At 40.2% G+C, this 16,736-nt stretch overlaps 1 protein-coding gene across 2 annotated transcripts in view; it reads left to right on the top strand.

Annotated features, from left to right (window-relative positions):
• LOC144019116 (zinc finger SWIM domain-containing protein 6-like) overlaps positions 1-15,884 on the top strand; it is a 67,333-nt gene extending 51,449 nt beyond the window's left edge. For both annotated transcript variants that reach the window (XM_077521949.1, XM_077521948.1), the window contains exons 11-14: positions 7,703-7,860; positions 8,674-8,837; positions 8,940-9,021; positions 11,043-15,884. In XM_077521949.1, the coding sequence (XP_077378075.1) occupies positions 7,703-7,860; positions 8,674-8,837; positions 8,940-9,021; positions 11,043-11,908 (1,270 nt within the window). In that variant the 3' untranslated portion in view covers positions 11,909-15,884. The remainder of the gene's footprint in view (positions 1-7,702; positions 7,861-8,673; positions 8,838-8,939; positions 9,022-11,042) is intronic.
• Positions 15,885-16,736: the final 852 nt, after the last annotated feature.

Genomic DNA, 16,736 nt, shown 5'->3' with positions numbered 1-16,736 from the left:
GCATTTTGTCACGTGACCAAACCCATGAAACAGATAAGCCATGATTGATTGTTACCTGAGTGATGTCATTTTCAGTCCACAGCAAGTGGCAAAATGGCCACCGCCCCCAACATGGAGTAAAATGGCTGCTTAATCCATATTTTTCAAACACAATATAAACTGTTTAGAAGTGGGTGGACATAAAACATATTTTTGCCATGACTTTTGACCTTTAAGAATGTTTGAAATGAGCTGCACAAAATGGCCATTTTGAACCGGATTTTTAATTCAGCATCGTGATTGTTACACTTAAATCTTGTCATGTCTCGACTCTCCACCAGACCGCAGTGTGCGTGCGTGCTTGTTTGGTTTGGCCTCCGTCCTTGCTCGCGCTCGTGTATGATCTCTCTATTTTGGGTCTCCCCGAGTGCGCGTGTGTGCATCCGTGTGTGGACAATGTGTGTTAATCAGACTACGCTGTTGTGTTTTGATGTTGTGACTCACGGGAGCTGGATCAGTGAATATTAATTACATTAATGAGAGTGTAATTAGTGTGGCTGTAATGAGGAAGAGGGGGGGGGGGGGGGGCACATCCACGCACCCACGCAAACACACGCACACACGTGGGTTTGCATGCAAAAAAGCCAGCAGGAACTGGGAAGTGTGGGAAAAATGTTTGTCTGCGTGCAAAGTGAACAATTTATTGACTGAAGTGGACAGCGAATGCACCACACTTATATATATTGAAGGCAATCAAGCACTTAGCAGTGCTTCTCACTCCCCAAACTTTTCCCCGAGTCAGCCTCCCTCACTTGTTACGCCTCCGTACGCCCCGCTGTGGTGCGAAACAGGCCGATTTAGAATAATACGGGCCACTTATGGGTGCTCCTGGGAGCCCGGTGGTGTCTACTCAGCACATAATGAATGTGTGTAATGTAGCGTAGTGTAATACGAGAGCGTATAGCTCAGCGCTCCCACGGGACGGCGGACAGTTAAATATAGGGGAGGAGGTAAAGGAGCCAGGGCTATTTTAATGGCCCCATTATAACATTATCATTGATACATGCAGAGAGAGAGAGAGACCTTTTCACATGACATGCTTTTTTGAGGCGTCTTCATCTGGCTGCCTCACTTGCAGCATTTAATCACCTGCGTAATGAGAGTTTTTGTTTTTTTCCATGACGATTTAGTAGAAATGTATACAAAATGTAATGCACTCTAAGAAGAAAAACGACATTTACATTAAAAACGTTTTTAAAGCAGTTTTAATTATTTCGATGTGATCTTGTTTTACCGTTTTAAGACCCATAGCCCCTTTCTTTAACATCCCAACATTGTTGATGTACTACCCAAGCCCTCAAAAATGAGCAGAAAATACTGTAATAGACCCAATGTGTGTTTTTCTTTTGTTGTTGTTTTTTTTTTTAACCCACTCATTCAAGATTTCCAACTGCAGTGAGTGTAAAATCATTTTAGTACGGTATGTTGTTTTTTTTCTAAACATGTCTTTTTTTATTATTTTTTTAACCCACTCACAAAATAACTTAAATATGGCAATTTCTGCCATAAAATGTCATTTTCAAATCAAGTTTAGGAACAATTGCTAAGGTTGTCCAACACAGTAAAGATTTTTTTTAAGATGAAGTCAAGTGAAAGGAACACTTGACTCATTGAACAATTTTCAGGTAGTGAAAAGTTCAATGAATTTGATAACTTCGTTATTTTTCATGTACAATTAATACCTTTAAAAACAAATGTTTTCACTTGTCCAGTGAAGATGACATCACCTGTGCTGAGGAAATAGTAACGACCAATCATGGTTCACCTGCTTTCTGGGTTTGCTGAGCAAAGTGAGCCATGATTGGTCGTTACTGACTTCCTCAGCACAGCTGATGTCATCATCAGTTGACGGCAAGTAGAGAAATTACTTTTTAAAGGTATTAATTGTACGTGAAATATAATAAAGTTACCACATTAAATATCAACAAAATATTAACTTTTTACTGCGGAAATGGCTCAAGTATCCCTTTAAATGTTATGTTTTATACACCCCTAGTAGTCTAAACGATAACAGTATTCTGATTCATATTGTGTTTGTGGTATTAAGCAACAAAGTCCAAAGTGGCGGCCATTTTGTCACTTGTTATCCACTGAAAATGATATCACAGTGCATAAGTGCTCGGGTAACGGCCATCACAGTTCACCTGTGGGTTTGGTCATGTGACATAAGACCTTATAGTCACTCTGTCATTTTCCAGACAACAGGAAGTGGCAAAATGGCCACCAAAACTTCAAAACAACGCTAAGAGGTTGTTGCTACACCCCGCCATATTAGTTTAGAGTTTAGAAATTTGTTTAAAATATACATATTTTTTATAATATTATAACATATTTGTATCATTAATAAACTGCTGCAAGTTACTTGCAGTTTTCAGAAATAATTATGGTTTGCCCATTGAGCAAGCGGGTGTATATAACATCATTTAAAGTGAAAAAAAAATCATATATAATTTATCAACCTTTCTTTTACTTTGAAGTGGTGCCACCTAGTAAAAAATGTACATGTAATTATTATTTTTTAAATTAAAATATGTTAAAGTAACAATTGAGGCGCAATAAACATTTGCATATGTGCTGCAACGTTTATGTTCCTTTTAAGTATCAATTTTAAACGTACTGTCGTCCTCAAACTGTGCGTGGGCAGACCAGAACAAGGCGGAGCTTGCTGATTGGTTCGTGGGCATGCCAGAATTTCAAATAAAAAATTTAGATGAGGAGATGATGATGAAGAAGAATCAGAATCTTGTTGCTCTTGCACATTTTCCTTATCGGCCCTCCTCCAAAGCCAAATAGCTGAATCCGAAGCGGCTGGTATTATCATATGAGATTTCCATAGGCGATACGACACTTGCAATGCTAATGAAGCGAGATCCTCGCTATAATCCACAACCTTTGATCCGCCGCATAATCTTTGCCGACGCCAGCACTGTTTATGCTCTCGTTGCGACAATGTTAAAGCAATGACATTGGCTTTAAATTGGGGCCGACACCTCACATGTTGTACTCTTTTAAAAGTCTAATGTCTAAAACCGCTCCGATACAGATTGTACAGGAGTCCCGAATAAAGAGTCCATTTGAAAATGCTGTATCATTCTGTCCAATGAAAAGAAATGACGGTCCCAGAGGCGTCCGAGCGTGCTATATGTATGGATGTGGCTCTTGGTCAGCGGATGTGCAGCTTAGCTGATGGATGAGCACTCGAGGAGTGACGGGGGCCGAAGGGTGTTTACAGTCCAGATGAGGAAAGGACCGTGACACAGGGGAGGCCTGGTCGTCATGGTGATGCTGACCAGATACCTCATTTTGGGGCATTGGGATTGAAGTAAAACCAAGAGGTGCATTGTTTGTTTTTTTTCCCAGCTTTTTTTTTCTTTGTTGCTTTTGTGTTTTGTAGCTGACATAACTAAAGGTTAGGGTACGTGTTCACTCTTCACAATTTTTCACATTTTTCTTTTTTCTGTTACCAATTTATGTTTTTTGTACTATTTCTAAGCTGCTGAAAAAATGTTTACTTGTAGGGCTGGGTCTAAAATATCGATTCATAAAACCATGAATCGATACTTTTATTATTTATGGTTTTGATCAGGCCATGTTCAATAAAACATACATGATATATGATTAATTTTAACTGTCTTGGATTCAATTATAAATGTAAATATTCATATTTTTACTAATGCACCAAGTAAGAGAGAAGTTTCTACTATTGTGCAGCATTGGTATTTATGGGAATGTCTTCCATATAAAAGTAAAATTGAATCAAATCAATTGTGGAAATCTGAATCGATACCCATCCCGATTTACTCGTTGTTTTTACTTGTATTAAAATTTGTTTTTTGAAACATTTAAGTGTGACAAATGTGCAACAAAAAAAACAAAAAAATCAGGAAAGGGTGCAAACAGTTTTTCACACTGCTGAAGGTGTGAATGTGAGTGTGAATGGTTGGTTGTGTTGGTTTTATATGCGCTCTGTGATTGGCTGTTGGCTCGAAGCAGGTTACATCCCGCCTCCCGCTCATCGTCAGCTGGGATCGGTTCTGGCTCACCCGTGAGTTATTGCGCGACAGAAAGTGGATGCATGGCTAGCCTCCATCTACCATTTTGCATCCCTCAGTAGGGGTCCGACTGTACTTGTGCTCGAGTGAATGCTTGCACAACAGTCGGTGGATAGGATACGGGACAACAAAAGCCCACTATGGATTTCCACCCCCAACACGTTGAGGAGGTTATTTTTCAACAGTCCCGCTCGTCCTCTCGAGCTCCCATCCAGTGGAGGCCCTCTGGCTCTCTCTGGTGCAAACCAAACAAAGCGTGGAATGTTGATGAGGCCTCCATCTTTTTTACCCGGGGCCCTTTTTTCTTTGCTCTGCCGCACCCCGGGATTCTTCTAGGAAGGCCCCCAGTGTAGCGGAGGCTTTTAGCGACTGTTTTTTTGGATGGTGTGAGAGGAAGGAACCCGGCTGTTGCTTGACCATTGAAAGAAAATGGGGGGAAAAAAACTCAACATTTTTCCAACAAGTGCAAATGTTCACACTGTTGCATGTATCGCAGCCAGGTTTTTATCACCTCCTGCTGGAGTGTGGATGTTTTGTGCTAATGCACAAAGTGGCGTGTATTAAACTTACGTACAAAATCAAATTGACCACAAATATGATGTGAAATTATAAAACATAACACTGACAAATATATTATAGCTTTTTTTTTTTTTAACACTAATGCTCCAAACAACAAAAAATCAGACTTGTACCACTGTCCAAATCCTAGTAATTTGTTCACAAAAACATAAGTTGATATCTATTAAATCAATGAGAATGAAGGGGACAGGAAGCTGAAACTTACTGAAATGAAACTAGTACCAGCACTAAACATTGCGTAAAGGGGGCACATAATGTTAGATAACAGTGCGGCTAAGTTACATAATAACCACCACCATAAGAGTTTCCACCACCCATGACATGATCAGCTAGGCTGGATGAAGCTCCAGAGCCACTTTCAAGTGGCACTTTTGAGCGCTGTCACAGCCTGGTTGCTGGACTCAAACTACTGTCTAAAACTGAGAGTCACCATGTGTGGTACATGGTACTTGGTTCCCTCTAGTGCAGGGCTGGGCAATCTCGGTCCTCGAGGGCCGCGGTCCTGCAGGTTTTGCGTGTTTCCCTTCTCCAACACAGCTGATATTTGATCAGCTCATCAGCAAGCTGTTCATAAGGCTGATAACGATCCTGTTGATTAGAATCAGCTTGTGTTGGAAGAGGGAAACCTCCAAAACCTGCAGGACTTCAGCCCTCGACGTAGTGGTAAGAAAATAAATAAAATAAATAAAAGTCACTAAATAAGTTCAGTTGTATTTAACTTATAAGTTGAATACATTGCATTTCATCTAAGAATGTGTTTTTATACATTTATTTAGATAGCATTATTCGTCTTTAAGTACAATTTCATTTTACTAAATGTAAAATCTACGATAATTGCCCTACTAGACGCAGTTATAATGGAGGATCATAAAGCATCAACACATGCAGCTAACATTTACGCAATCCTGAACTCATTCTAGATAAATTACTATTTAGTAGTTACATATTTTTAGTGCGAAAAACTAGATTTAAATGAGGCTCATCAGTAGTATTAGCGAGAAACCTAGCCTACATAGCATGCTAGCGCTAACGTGACGTGACGTCGCACATGGGATAATTACTCTGCACACTGTACATGAACGATGTAAGTCATGAACTCGCCTTTTATTAGTAAATGTTAGGAAATGCTTGCAAAGTACACATTTAGGAAGCTGCATCGTGAGAGAAGCAAAATCAAACTCTTACTTTCAGATTCACTTCGATTATGCGTTCATTTCAAACACTGACAAACACCAAAAATGATATAAACCTAACAAAAAAAATCACCAATATTTGTAATGAGTTGCCGCCAGAGTACTACGTAAGTATTCCAGCTAATAACAGAACTGTCAATATGCGGGCATTGACTATATGACTCATTTAATAGAACCATGGCAACTGTTTCTTGGACTTGTAGTTAAAGACCAAACATTTTTCCAGCAAGTACAAATGTTCACAGTAGCGCATATCAGCAACAGGGTTGTTATCGCCTTCCCACTTGAACGCGCAAGTAAGTTGTGGTGCAGAAAGTGGAATGTTTTCCAACGTGTCTTTATGCCGGACATCATCACACGCGGTGGAATTGAAAGTTGGCATTTAGCATCGTGGTGCTTTTTACCAGGCTGCTTTGATGTGCTCCAAAAGGGCAGGTCTGTGTGTGTGAGTGTGTATGTGTCGGTATTTGTTTGATGTGTGTCCAGGCCCTGTGCGGCTGGAAGGTGAATCCCTTAATTTCCCCGCGGACTCAATTAGCTTTGTGATTGGTGGAGAGGAGGCCAGGTTGCTGCCTTGTGAAGCCGAGGAGACCTTTTGAAAAGTGAGCGGTGGCGCAAGAGTGAAGCGGAATAGGAGATGAGGGGCCCGCCCCCTGTTGCCGTGACGATGATGAGGATGATGAGAGGGTGAGGCTGCTCCGTCCGCAGCAGGTGTTGCTTGGCTCTGAGTTGATTAGGAGCAATTAGAGTAGCGAAAATAGTCGCTGACGGCCGAAGTTGGGATCACGTTTGCGTTTTCAAGTCCCTTTCAAGTCGTCACGGTTTCTTTCTCCTGATTCATGCATTGGCCACGCCGCATCCGGCAGATGTTTTATATTTAATACAGAGCACCTAAGACTTCATATGAAGTTGTCTTTTAATCTGTCAGTCTTGCTTCTCTTGCCATCTGAATTTCAGTTCCTGCTGAAACTCACTGTTTCCTTCTGAGTTCCTGTTCCTGCTTGCTGGCTCCTTCATTCTGAGTTTTCTGTTCCTTCTCATGCTGGCTCACCCTGAGTTTCTGTTCCTGTTGGCTCTGTTGCTGTTCCTGCGGGATCTTTCCATTTCCTTCTGAGTTTTTGTTCCTGTTTGCTCTGTTTGAGTCCTGAATTTTTGTTCCATTTGCTTTCTCTGTGACCCTTTGAATTTATGTTTCCGCTGTCTCTCACGGTGTCCTTTTGAGTTCCTGTTCCTGCTGGAGCGCTCTCAGTCCATCTTTGTTAGTCCTATTGTTGGCTCTCTTTCCTTCGGAGTTAATCTTTCTGTTCCTGCTGACTCTCTTACTGTCATTCTGAGTTTATATTCCTGTTCTGCTCGGTCTCTCTCTGTCCCTCCCTGTGCCTGCTGGTTTTGTCTGCGAACGAGTTTCTGCTCGGTTCCTGCTCTGTGCTCATCAGAGTTTCTGTTCTGGTTGTGCTGGCCCTGTTCCTGCTCCTCCTCCTCCGCTCTGTCCCTGTTAGCTTTCAATGTCATGAAAGCAGCTTCATAAATTCTGCCTAGCAACAGGTGGTTGTGCATGACCAGGAACAAGTATCTCAAATAAGCCAAAGTTATTATTCTGCCTGCTCTACAAAATGTGAATCATGCCGTAAATGTGTGTATTAAAGAATCCAGTCATTTTGTTGCATAATTTAGTTTTAGGAGTAATTTATTTCTACTCTCATGACTACTTCTCTTGACAGTATAAATTTACCATCTCCTCAAAATAACACAACATATCATGTCAAAAGAACTGGCAACAAAAGTGAGTGAAAATGTTGATATTTTTGGATCTAATCGTGAGCTTGTCTTTCCATTCAGGTTGCCCGTGTTGGAGTCGACGGCATCGTCGGGCGACCTGTCCCGGCCTCACCACATCGTGTCGGTGGTGCCCAACCGCTACCCGCGCTGGTTCACACTCAGCCACATCGAGTCTCAGCAGTGTGAGCTGGCCTCCACCATGCTCACCGCGGCCAAAGGTGCGACACATGTAAACACTACACGGGACAAAAGTATTGGGAGCGAAATAGATGCTGGGCTAGCTTTAAGTTCGAGGGTGGGCAAACTTTAGTGCTCAAGGGCAGAGGTGGTGAGAGTACCCAAAATTCTACTTAAAGTAGTGCTTGTATTACTTTCGAGCAGTCTGTAACCTGCAGCTCTGAAGCCACATGTGGCTCTTAATCGCTAAAAAAAATAATAGAAATTGATGTTTTTCTTTTCCATATTTGTTTTTTTGATAAAATATTATTTGAATGAATTAATTCTGAAATGAAAACAAATAATTAAATATTTTAAAAATATTTAAATAATTGATGAAATGAAAAATGAATAAATTAAATGTTAAAATAATTATTTAAATGAATTAATTTTGAAATGAAAATGAATAATTAAATATTTTTTTTAAAAATGTCAGAGATCTTTTTTTAATGACTTAAACCATGGGTGGCAAACTGCGGTCCTCGAGGGCCGGAGTCCTGCATGTTTGATTTCCCTACTCGAAGTGCAGCTGATTCCAATTAACAGGCTCGTTATCAGGCTTCTGCAGAGCTTGCTGATGAGCTGATCATGAAACAGCTGCGTTGAAGAAAGGAAATATCCAAAACCTGCAGGACTGCGGCCCTCGAGGACCGGATCTCGCCACCCCTGACTTAAACTGTCCAAAATTTACCATAAATGTCCAAAAAGGAAGAGGAAAATCCAAAAATTAGCATAAAATGTCCATAAAATGTAGCATGAAATTTCTGCTCTAGCTCATCCTCAAGTTGTGGGTTTGGGTTCTTCTGACATTTCAGGTGACAGTCGCAGGCTGGAGACGGTGCTGGAGTCCATTCAGAAAAACATCCACTCGTCGTCTCACATCTTCAAACTGGCGCAGGACGCGTTCAAGATCGCCACCCTGATGGACAGCCTGCCCGACATCACGCTGCTAAAAGTTGCTCTGGAGCTGGGACTGCAGGTAAGTAACCCGCGCCCAGATTACCAAAAATGAAACACTACTAGTTAAGTCTTCTACCATAGTTATCAACCGTTACTTACTCTTGTTTTTGTCCTGACGTAGGTGATGAGAATAACTCTGTCCACGTTAAATTGGAGACGGCGGGAAATGGTGCGCTGGTTAGTCACATGTGCCACTGAAGTTGGTAAGTGAGCTCGTCTGCTTCTGTTGGGAATGCCCATTTGTGGCAGCTTTATGATATGATGAACTAGAAACTACAGGAAGAAGAAATTATTATTAATTGTATGCACTCTTAAGGAAAAATGCTATATTGGGTAAAATACCGGCATTGCAACCTAGAGTACTGTCTGATACAAATATCCATTTGATAGGATATCAGCAGGAATGATGCATACTTTTTTTTTTTTCCTTAGTATGAAATGTTAGGAGACTTGATCATGTGATACTATTCAAACAAAAGACAATAGTCAGCAATAGCAGGTATGAGAAAATATTATTCCAGACATAAATTCTACCACTTGAAGAAAATAAATACAAAAAGAATTAAAGGACCCGAGAAATAACCCTAATAAATTCAATAAAAACAAAATATATTCTTTGAAGTGCAAAATAATTGAAGTTTGAGGAATACATTTAATAATACATATATTTTTGGAGACTGGGGTCAAGGTGTATTTTCAAATTTTCCCTCCCAGCCATTTTCACTGGATCAACCCCCTTCGCTCCCAGCTGTCTTACTGGATTTTGACTGATTTCGCAAGGCCCACAGAGTATTGTTTTATTGCTATAAAAACATGGAACCTACCAAAAGAAAGATTAGAGTCTCTTCTGTCATCTTTCATCTGTTTCCGTTTTGCAACAATTAGCATTAGAATATAGCTGTTTGATCATTATTCACAAACCTGTTGAAAATATTGAAAAAGAGCTTGTTGCAACATGGCCCTGGCTGATCTCTTATACTCTGCTGCCACCTGCTGGCCGTACCATTGCTTTAAGCCACCTCTTCAGGTTCGAAACTGCATCTTCTGTATGATCTCACATTGGAAAAAAAAAAAAAAAGTATAAATGTTTTTGGGAGTGAAGGACAAAGTATTAAAAAACGTATTTATACGTTTTTGGGTTTGAATGAGTTAAAAATGTGCAGAATTTAAAAAGTTACTTCATGTTAAAGATTAGATAGCTCTTAATATGAAAAGAAAAATGCGCTGAGCTGTCACCGTCTTGCAAATGCAATTATGCCATCTAGTGGCAGCAAGATGACCACAACACAAATCAATATCACACTCGTTTTTTTACAGTACTGTACATCTTTTTAATTTTAACTCAATTTCATGAATTATTGTGGGAATGCTCAAGCATTCCCACATATGTTATTGTGATTTTTATTCTCCACACTTTTGCCACGTAACAACTCCCACATAATACTTCCAATTTACACTGTTCAAATTTTAACTAGCTTAAAAAATTCAAGCCTCCCGGGGTATATATCGTCTGATTCCACATTACTTACAGTATTTGCACAATTTAACGTTTAATATCAAATTTTCACCATTCATTTTCAATGGGACAGACATTGAACTTTTTCTAAGTATCACTTGCCACGCCCACTTCCCTACATATAACTTATCATTATTACCAGGTGTCTTACACTGCTTGGTGGCACAGTTAATAAAGTGCATTGTCCAGTAACCACGAGGTCATAATTTCATAATTTATCTCTCAATTTACTTCATAAGCATTCCAAATGCATTCAAATCTTAGCATTCAGCTATTAGCATTCAGCTTTCAGCATTCCCACGCAATTTCTCCAGAAATTGCACTTAGTCTAGTTATTATGAAGTTACTGTATGACTAAAAGATGCAGCCACATTTCTATGAGTTTAACATTTTGTCCACTTTTATGTTCAGAGTATGAAAATTTAGAAACAAATTGTACATTTAGACCAGATGTAAAATTTGCGATTAATAGTGAAGTCATGCGATTAATTATGATGAAAAATTGTAATCGTAATATCGTAAATACCACTATTACTTTTGATACATATCCCCAACCTCCCCAAAAAAAGACAGATAACTTTAAAGAAAGACTTATATAAGCCAATATAGCATTTGTTCACCTTAAGATTGCATGAAATGAATGGCAATTTTTTTGCTCTTCACGGCATTTGTTTGTGTTGACCACCTCTTTGCGTGCGTTTGCGTCAGGCGTGTACGCGCTGGACAGCATCATGCAGAGCTGGTTCACGCTGTTCACCCCCACGGAGGCCACCAGCATCGTGGCCACCACGGTCATGTCCAACAGCACCATCGTGCGCCTGCACCTGGACTGCCACCAGCAGGAGAACCTGGCGTCGTCGGCGCGCACGCTGGCCCTGCAGTGCGCCATGAAGGACCCCCAGAACTGCGCCCTGTCGGCCCTGACGCTCTGCGAGAAGGACCACATCGCCTTCGAGACGGCCTACCAGATCGTCCTGGACGCCGCCGCCACGGGCATGAGCTACACGCAGCTGTTCACCATCGCGCGCTACATGGAGCACCGCGGCTACCCCATGCGCGCGTACAAGCTGGCCACGCTGGCCATGACGCACCTCAACCTCAGCTACAACCAGGACACGCACCCGGCCATCAACGACGTGCTGTGGGCCTGCGCGCTCAGCCACTCGCTGGGCAAGAACGAGCTGGCCGCCGTCATCCCCCTGGTGGTGAAGAGCGTCAAGTGCGCCACCGTGCTGTCGGACATCCTGCGCCGCTGCACGCTCACCACGCCCGGCATGGTGTCGGCGCTGCACAGCCGGCGGACCTCGGGCAAGCTCATGTCGCTGGACAAGGCGCCGCTCAGGCAGCTGCTGGACGCCACCATCGGGGCCTACATCAACACCACGCACTCGCGCCTCACGCACATCAGCCCGCGGCACTACAGCGAGTTCATCGAGTTCCTGGGCAAGGCGCGCGAGACCTTCATGATGGCGCACGACGGCCACATCCAGTTCACGCAGTTCATAGACAACCTCAAACAGATCTACAAGGGCAAAAAGAAACTCATGATGCTGGTGAGGGAGCGCTTCGGCTGAACTCCGATACTTTTCTACGCACTCGAGTCTGCCTTTTCTTTCTTTTTTTGTTTTTTGTTTTTGGAACTTCCGGGAAAGGAAAAAACAGAGGGAGGACGGCGAAACAAAGCGGAAAAGGAAAAAACAAACTCCACAGAGCCACACGCGGTATTATTGTTCTTGCTGTTGTTCTCGTTACAAACATTATCGCTATTATTATTATTATTGATAATAATATTATTACTACTACGTGTACAGAAGTGTTTGTTTTTTTGTTTTTTTCACGAGAGGAAATTTGTCACGTGAATGTTGTGCGTCTGCGTGGGTATGAAAGGAGAACAACGTTTTGTTTTCAAACATCGGTTTCTTTCTCGGGTGCATCTCAATACATTTGAATTGCGGCCAAATGTAGGTCAGTCGTTGAACTCAAAAGTCAATTCTAGATTAGATAACTTAATAGTCCTTTTGTAAAGAATACAATGAAAAGTAGCAACATAAGCCAATAATACATATGAATTTTAGCTTTAAAAAAAAAAATATCCACAAATGATTTGGCCCATTCTATCCTTTTAAAAATAAAAAAGGCAATATAAACCATTTTCCACATTTATTAATTTAAGTTACCAATATTACATACGAATTTTAGCTGAAAAAAATATCCACAAATGATTTGGCCCAATCTATCCTTTCAAAAATAAAAAAGGTAATATAAACCATTTACACACATACATTTAACATATTTTAATAAGTAATTGATCACTTATTATTAAAGTAATTAGTATTTTTTATTCTTGAATTTTACTACTAATACTAATTTAAATTTATTTTGTATTTATTTTTTTCATTATCCACAAAAGATTTGTCCAATTTGTCCATATAAAAAAAAATAAATAAATACAGCCCTTACGCCAAAACATTTATTCCATTTTCCTATGTGTTGAGATGCACCGATACGTGGCTGAAGGCCTTCTACAGTAGCGCTCATGTTATTAAAATAATAAATAAATAACACACATACACACAAAAAAAAAAACCCTGCATCCTCGAAAGAGAAACTAAGGCTTTAAAATAAACACACATTGCACCTCCCCTTTGGCCCCCGGGCTCCCCCCCCCAACAGGGGGCGCCAGGCAGCACTGCACAGCTTAAAAAAAAGCCACCGTCAGCATTTTTCGAGCACTTGAGCAGCCATTAGTTTTCTCTGAGCGCCAATACGCACGACTGTGCTCTTAGCACCCACCTGTGTAATGTGATGCATGCAGCTATCTGCAGCCGTGGCACATTCGATTTAATCCAACCTGGATTAGAGATTAATTAACAGTAGGTACACCTGCATAATCCAATACAAGAGCGGTATCAAAATTCCAGACTTTGTTCTCAGAGAGATGTTTATTACTGCAGCTTGCAGGCTGCATTGTAGTCAGCTGTTTCGAGAAATTGTAGATTGTGTTTTAAAGATTAAAAAGAAAAGGAAAATATTTGGACATATGTGATTTAGCACATATTGTGCAAATACACTGGAAAAATTCAGATATTTCGGGTTTGATGAATAATTCACCTGTTCAGACCAAATCCAATTCTGATCATTTGTTTTCTCAATATTCTTACACCACTCACAAAATGAAGTATGTACCTGTAAATGTTTAGCTTTTTGCCAAAACATGGAAAGTGTCAAAAGAGGATTTCTGTAAAAAAAAAAAAAAAAAAAAAAGCCTTAAATACAGTACGCCCTCTAGTGGACGTGAGCAACATAACTGTTGACATGATGCAGTAAGTGCGTCAATGTCATCATACCTGGGTATCGTTTCCTGGCATGAAGAAGCTTGCCTTTGGCTCTACTCGAAATCATCCAATATTTCCGCTTTTGTAAGTGCTTGGACTGAGAAACACAATCATCCACCTGTTCCAAGCAATCAGCACAGTTGTTAATTAATATTGTCACCTTTAATTTAAAATCATAAATGTTTATTGTTGGGGGGTTTTCATGTTGTTGTTTTGTTTTGTTTTTTTGGTAGAAACAATTTATCAAAATCTGTAGGTACATGTCTGTATTGTACAGCAACTAATTTATTTTTTATTTTTTATTTTTTTGCCAAAACAAAAACATTCATGCATGACGAAAAAGTCACTTTTTTTTTTTATTTTTATTTCTTTGTTTTGTTTTGTTTTTTTGGAGAAAATTCACAATCTGGAGTTGTTGTTGGTGTTTTTTGTTTTTTTTGTTTTTTTGTACACTGTAACTATAACAACGAATTACCCAAAATGAATTTTGTCTTGCAGGAAATAGTCACCACGTTAGAAAATTTAAAATGGTATTAATAGCAAAAATTGTGTCCCCACTGGAATATGTGAAAACTATTCATACCCAACATAATTGCAAGTTTTACAAAATCCACTGACTTTGTCAAGGAAAATATACCTTCAAACAAACAAAAATCAACCATAATTGACAAAATCTTTTTGACAGAATTCCAGGCCAACATGAGTATTTTCCAATTGGGCTGTGCAGGTGTCCCATTGTTATGTCCAACGAGTGAAGCTGTGCTGAAGGGGGAGCGACTACCTCATTGATGCAGCGTGGAACCTGCTCCCAGCGGAATCGTGCCGTCACGGAGGATATTTGTGGCACATAATATAACAGACAGTGTTCGTCATTTGCTCTTATCCCTGCCCCCCGATTGGCTACAAGCAGGCGCATCACTCCCCATCTCATTTCCGTCATTATTATTATTTTATACCACCCCTCTTTCTTTAATAGGCCAGTGTCATTCATTTCCCTGTGTGTGTCATTGCAATGAGACTTTCTACTGTTGAGAAAAAAAAAAAAAGTGTGCAAGCTCCATTAATTGTCCACCGGAACGTTCTCAGGGATTTCTTCTTTTCCTCCACAAGAAAAAAAAAAAAAAAAAAAAAGGCGGAACAAAACCAACGACTGACTACATGAAAATAGGAGAAAAAAAAACATGAGCGAGCATTTATTGTACTCTGTATATATGCCATAGTATATGTCTGAATATGGAGGATCTGAAAGTATATGTTAACTAATTTATACAGAGTATTCTATGTAATGTGAAATACTTGAAGCCGCTGTAGTTTGCTCTCTCTCTCACTTCTGTCTCCTTTTTATTTGTTTTTTTTGTTTGTTTGTTTTTTGGTTATGTGATGGAAACATATCAGGAGGACAAGACTTCATTCCTGCTGACGAAGCATATAGACCAGGAAAGGAGGTCAAAAATACTCACTGGGGGCCAGTAACACATTTTTGTCGCTTTAATCCACGTTTCAATTCTTTTCTCATGCAGTAAAATCGACACTGAGTCTCATATCACGCACACCCGTCAACAAAGGTCTGTCTTTTACTCACCATCATTTGTGTGTCCTTTTTTTTTTTTTTTTTTAATTAAGTGTGTCTTGACAAAAAAAAAGAAAAAAAAAAAGAAAAAAAAAAAAAGCAGCCTTTTCTTCTTGCCTTGTCTTAACGCTTTAACGTAACCAAACAGGAGTTCTGTCTAACAACCAAACGCGTTCAAAGGGGTGAGGCGAGCCACCTTGGTCCAGCTTTAGTGTCCTTAATTAGTAAAAAAAAAAAAAAAAAAAAAAGTGAATGGCTGTGTTATTAACTCTTCGTCCTGCTTTTGACGACAAAGCAGCTCCTCACTTGTGTGTTTGATGGTTGAGAAAAAAAAAATGAAAGAAAAAAAAAAGTGCATACATTGTCCGGTGTCTCTCAACAATTTCCTCTTGAGTCTTTCGAGCTGTTTTTTTTTGTTTGTTTGTTTGTTTGTGTAGGAAGCTCTCCTTTTTTTTTTCCTTTTTTTTTTTTTTTTAATTTATTACGACGATCCATGTATACATGCTTATGAAATTCAAATTTGATACGCTGATATCAATTTATTTATGTAACTAAATCACTGTTTTATAATCTTGTTAATGAGTCAATTGATTTTGTTTTCTTTTTTTTTCTTTTGTTTAAATAAAAGTTAATTTTTGAAATGTTGACGTCTTCTGCTGCACTCTTTTGTTGTTGTTGTTTGTGGATATGAAGAATTGTATTCCATCCCTAGTTTTATCAGAGCACTGCAAGTTTTTTTTTTGTTTGTTTGTTGTTTTTTTTTAATAGCATGTGCATTTATTATAGCATATGTGCAGCCAAAATCAGGAGCGTGGTATGTGGGAGGGGGTGCCAGCCCAGTCCAGCCGCTGCCCTGTCATGTGGAAATGTTATCCCTCGCTAGCCCCCCCAACCCCCCCCCCTTTTTTTTTTTTTTTTTTTTGCTTTGTCGTGTCAGCCGAGCTGCAGGATGACTACATCGCTGCACTTTGTCAGGTGTTTGCGCTGCCTGCCTGTTTGTGTGTGTCAGGGGGTCTTGGGGGAGCGGGTGGGAACAGGTGGTAGCGGCGGCGACGGCAGACTTACAGGAGCTCTTGACAGCAGCGAGATCCCTCGACTCGCGGCACCCCCCTCTCATTAAACATTGACACAAAAACACCACAACTGTCTGTGTGTGAACAGTAATGAAGTGTGCACGCATGCGTGCGTGCGTACACGTGTCTACTGTCGTCCACCTGCATATCGAGGAATTCGTCTGTTTAGAAACTAAAGAAACGATGCAGTCACAAGCCATGCTCAAATGTCTGTTACATGACATGCCAATACTGTACTCTTTGTTAACATTGTTCATAGAAGTGTTCACCTAAACAAAATCCATCAGTTTCAAAGCAACTCTGCTGTTGAAGGCCACGCTTTGGTGTCTGATTGTTATTAGGGATGTAACGATATCCAAATATCACGATACGATATAATCACGATATGAAGGCCACAATACGATAATTATCACGTTATTGTGGG

This window comes from Festucalex cinctus, chromosome 5 (assembly GCF_051991245.1).
Source record: "Festucalex cinctus isolate MCC-2025b chromosome 5, RoL_Fcin_1.0, whole genome shotgun sequence".
Lineage (NCBI taxonomy): Eukaryota > Metazoa > Chordata > Actinopteri > Syngnathiformes > Syngnathidae > Festucalex > Festucalex cinctus.
The sequence above is the reverse complement of the archived record's forward strand: the minus strand, read 5'-3'. Positions and strand labels throughout refer to the sequence as shown.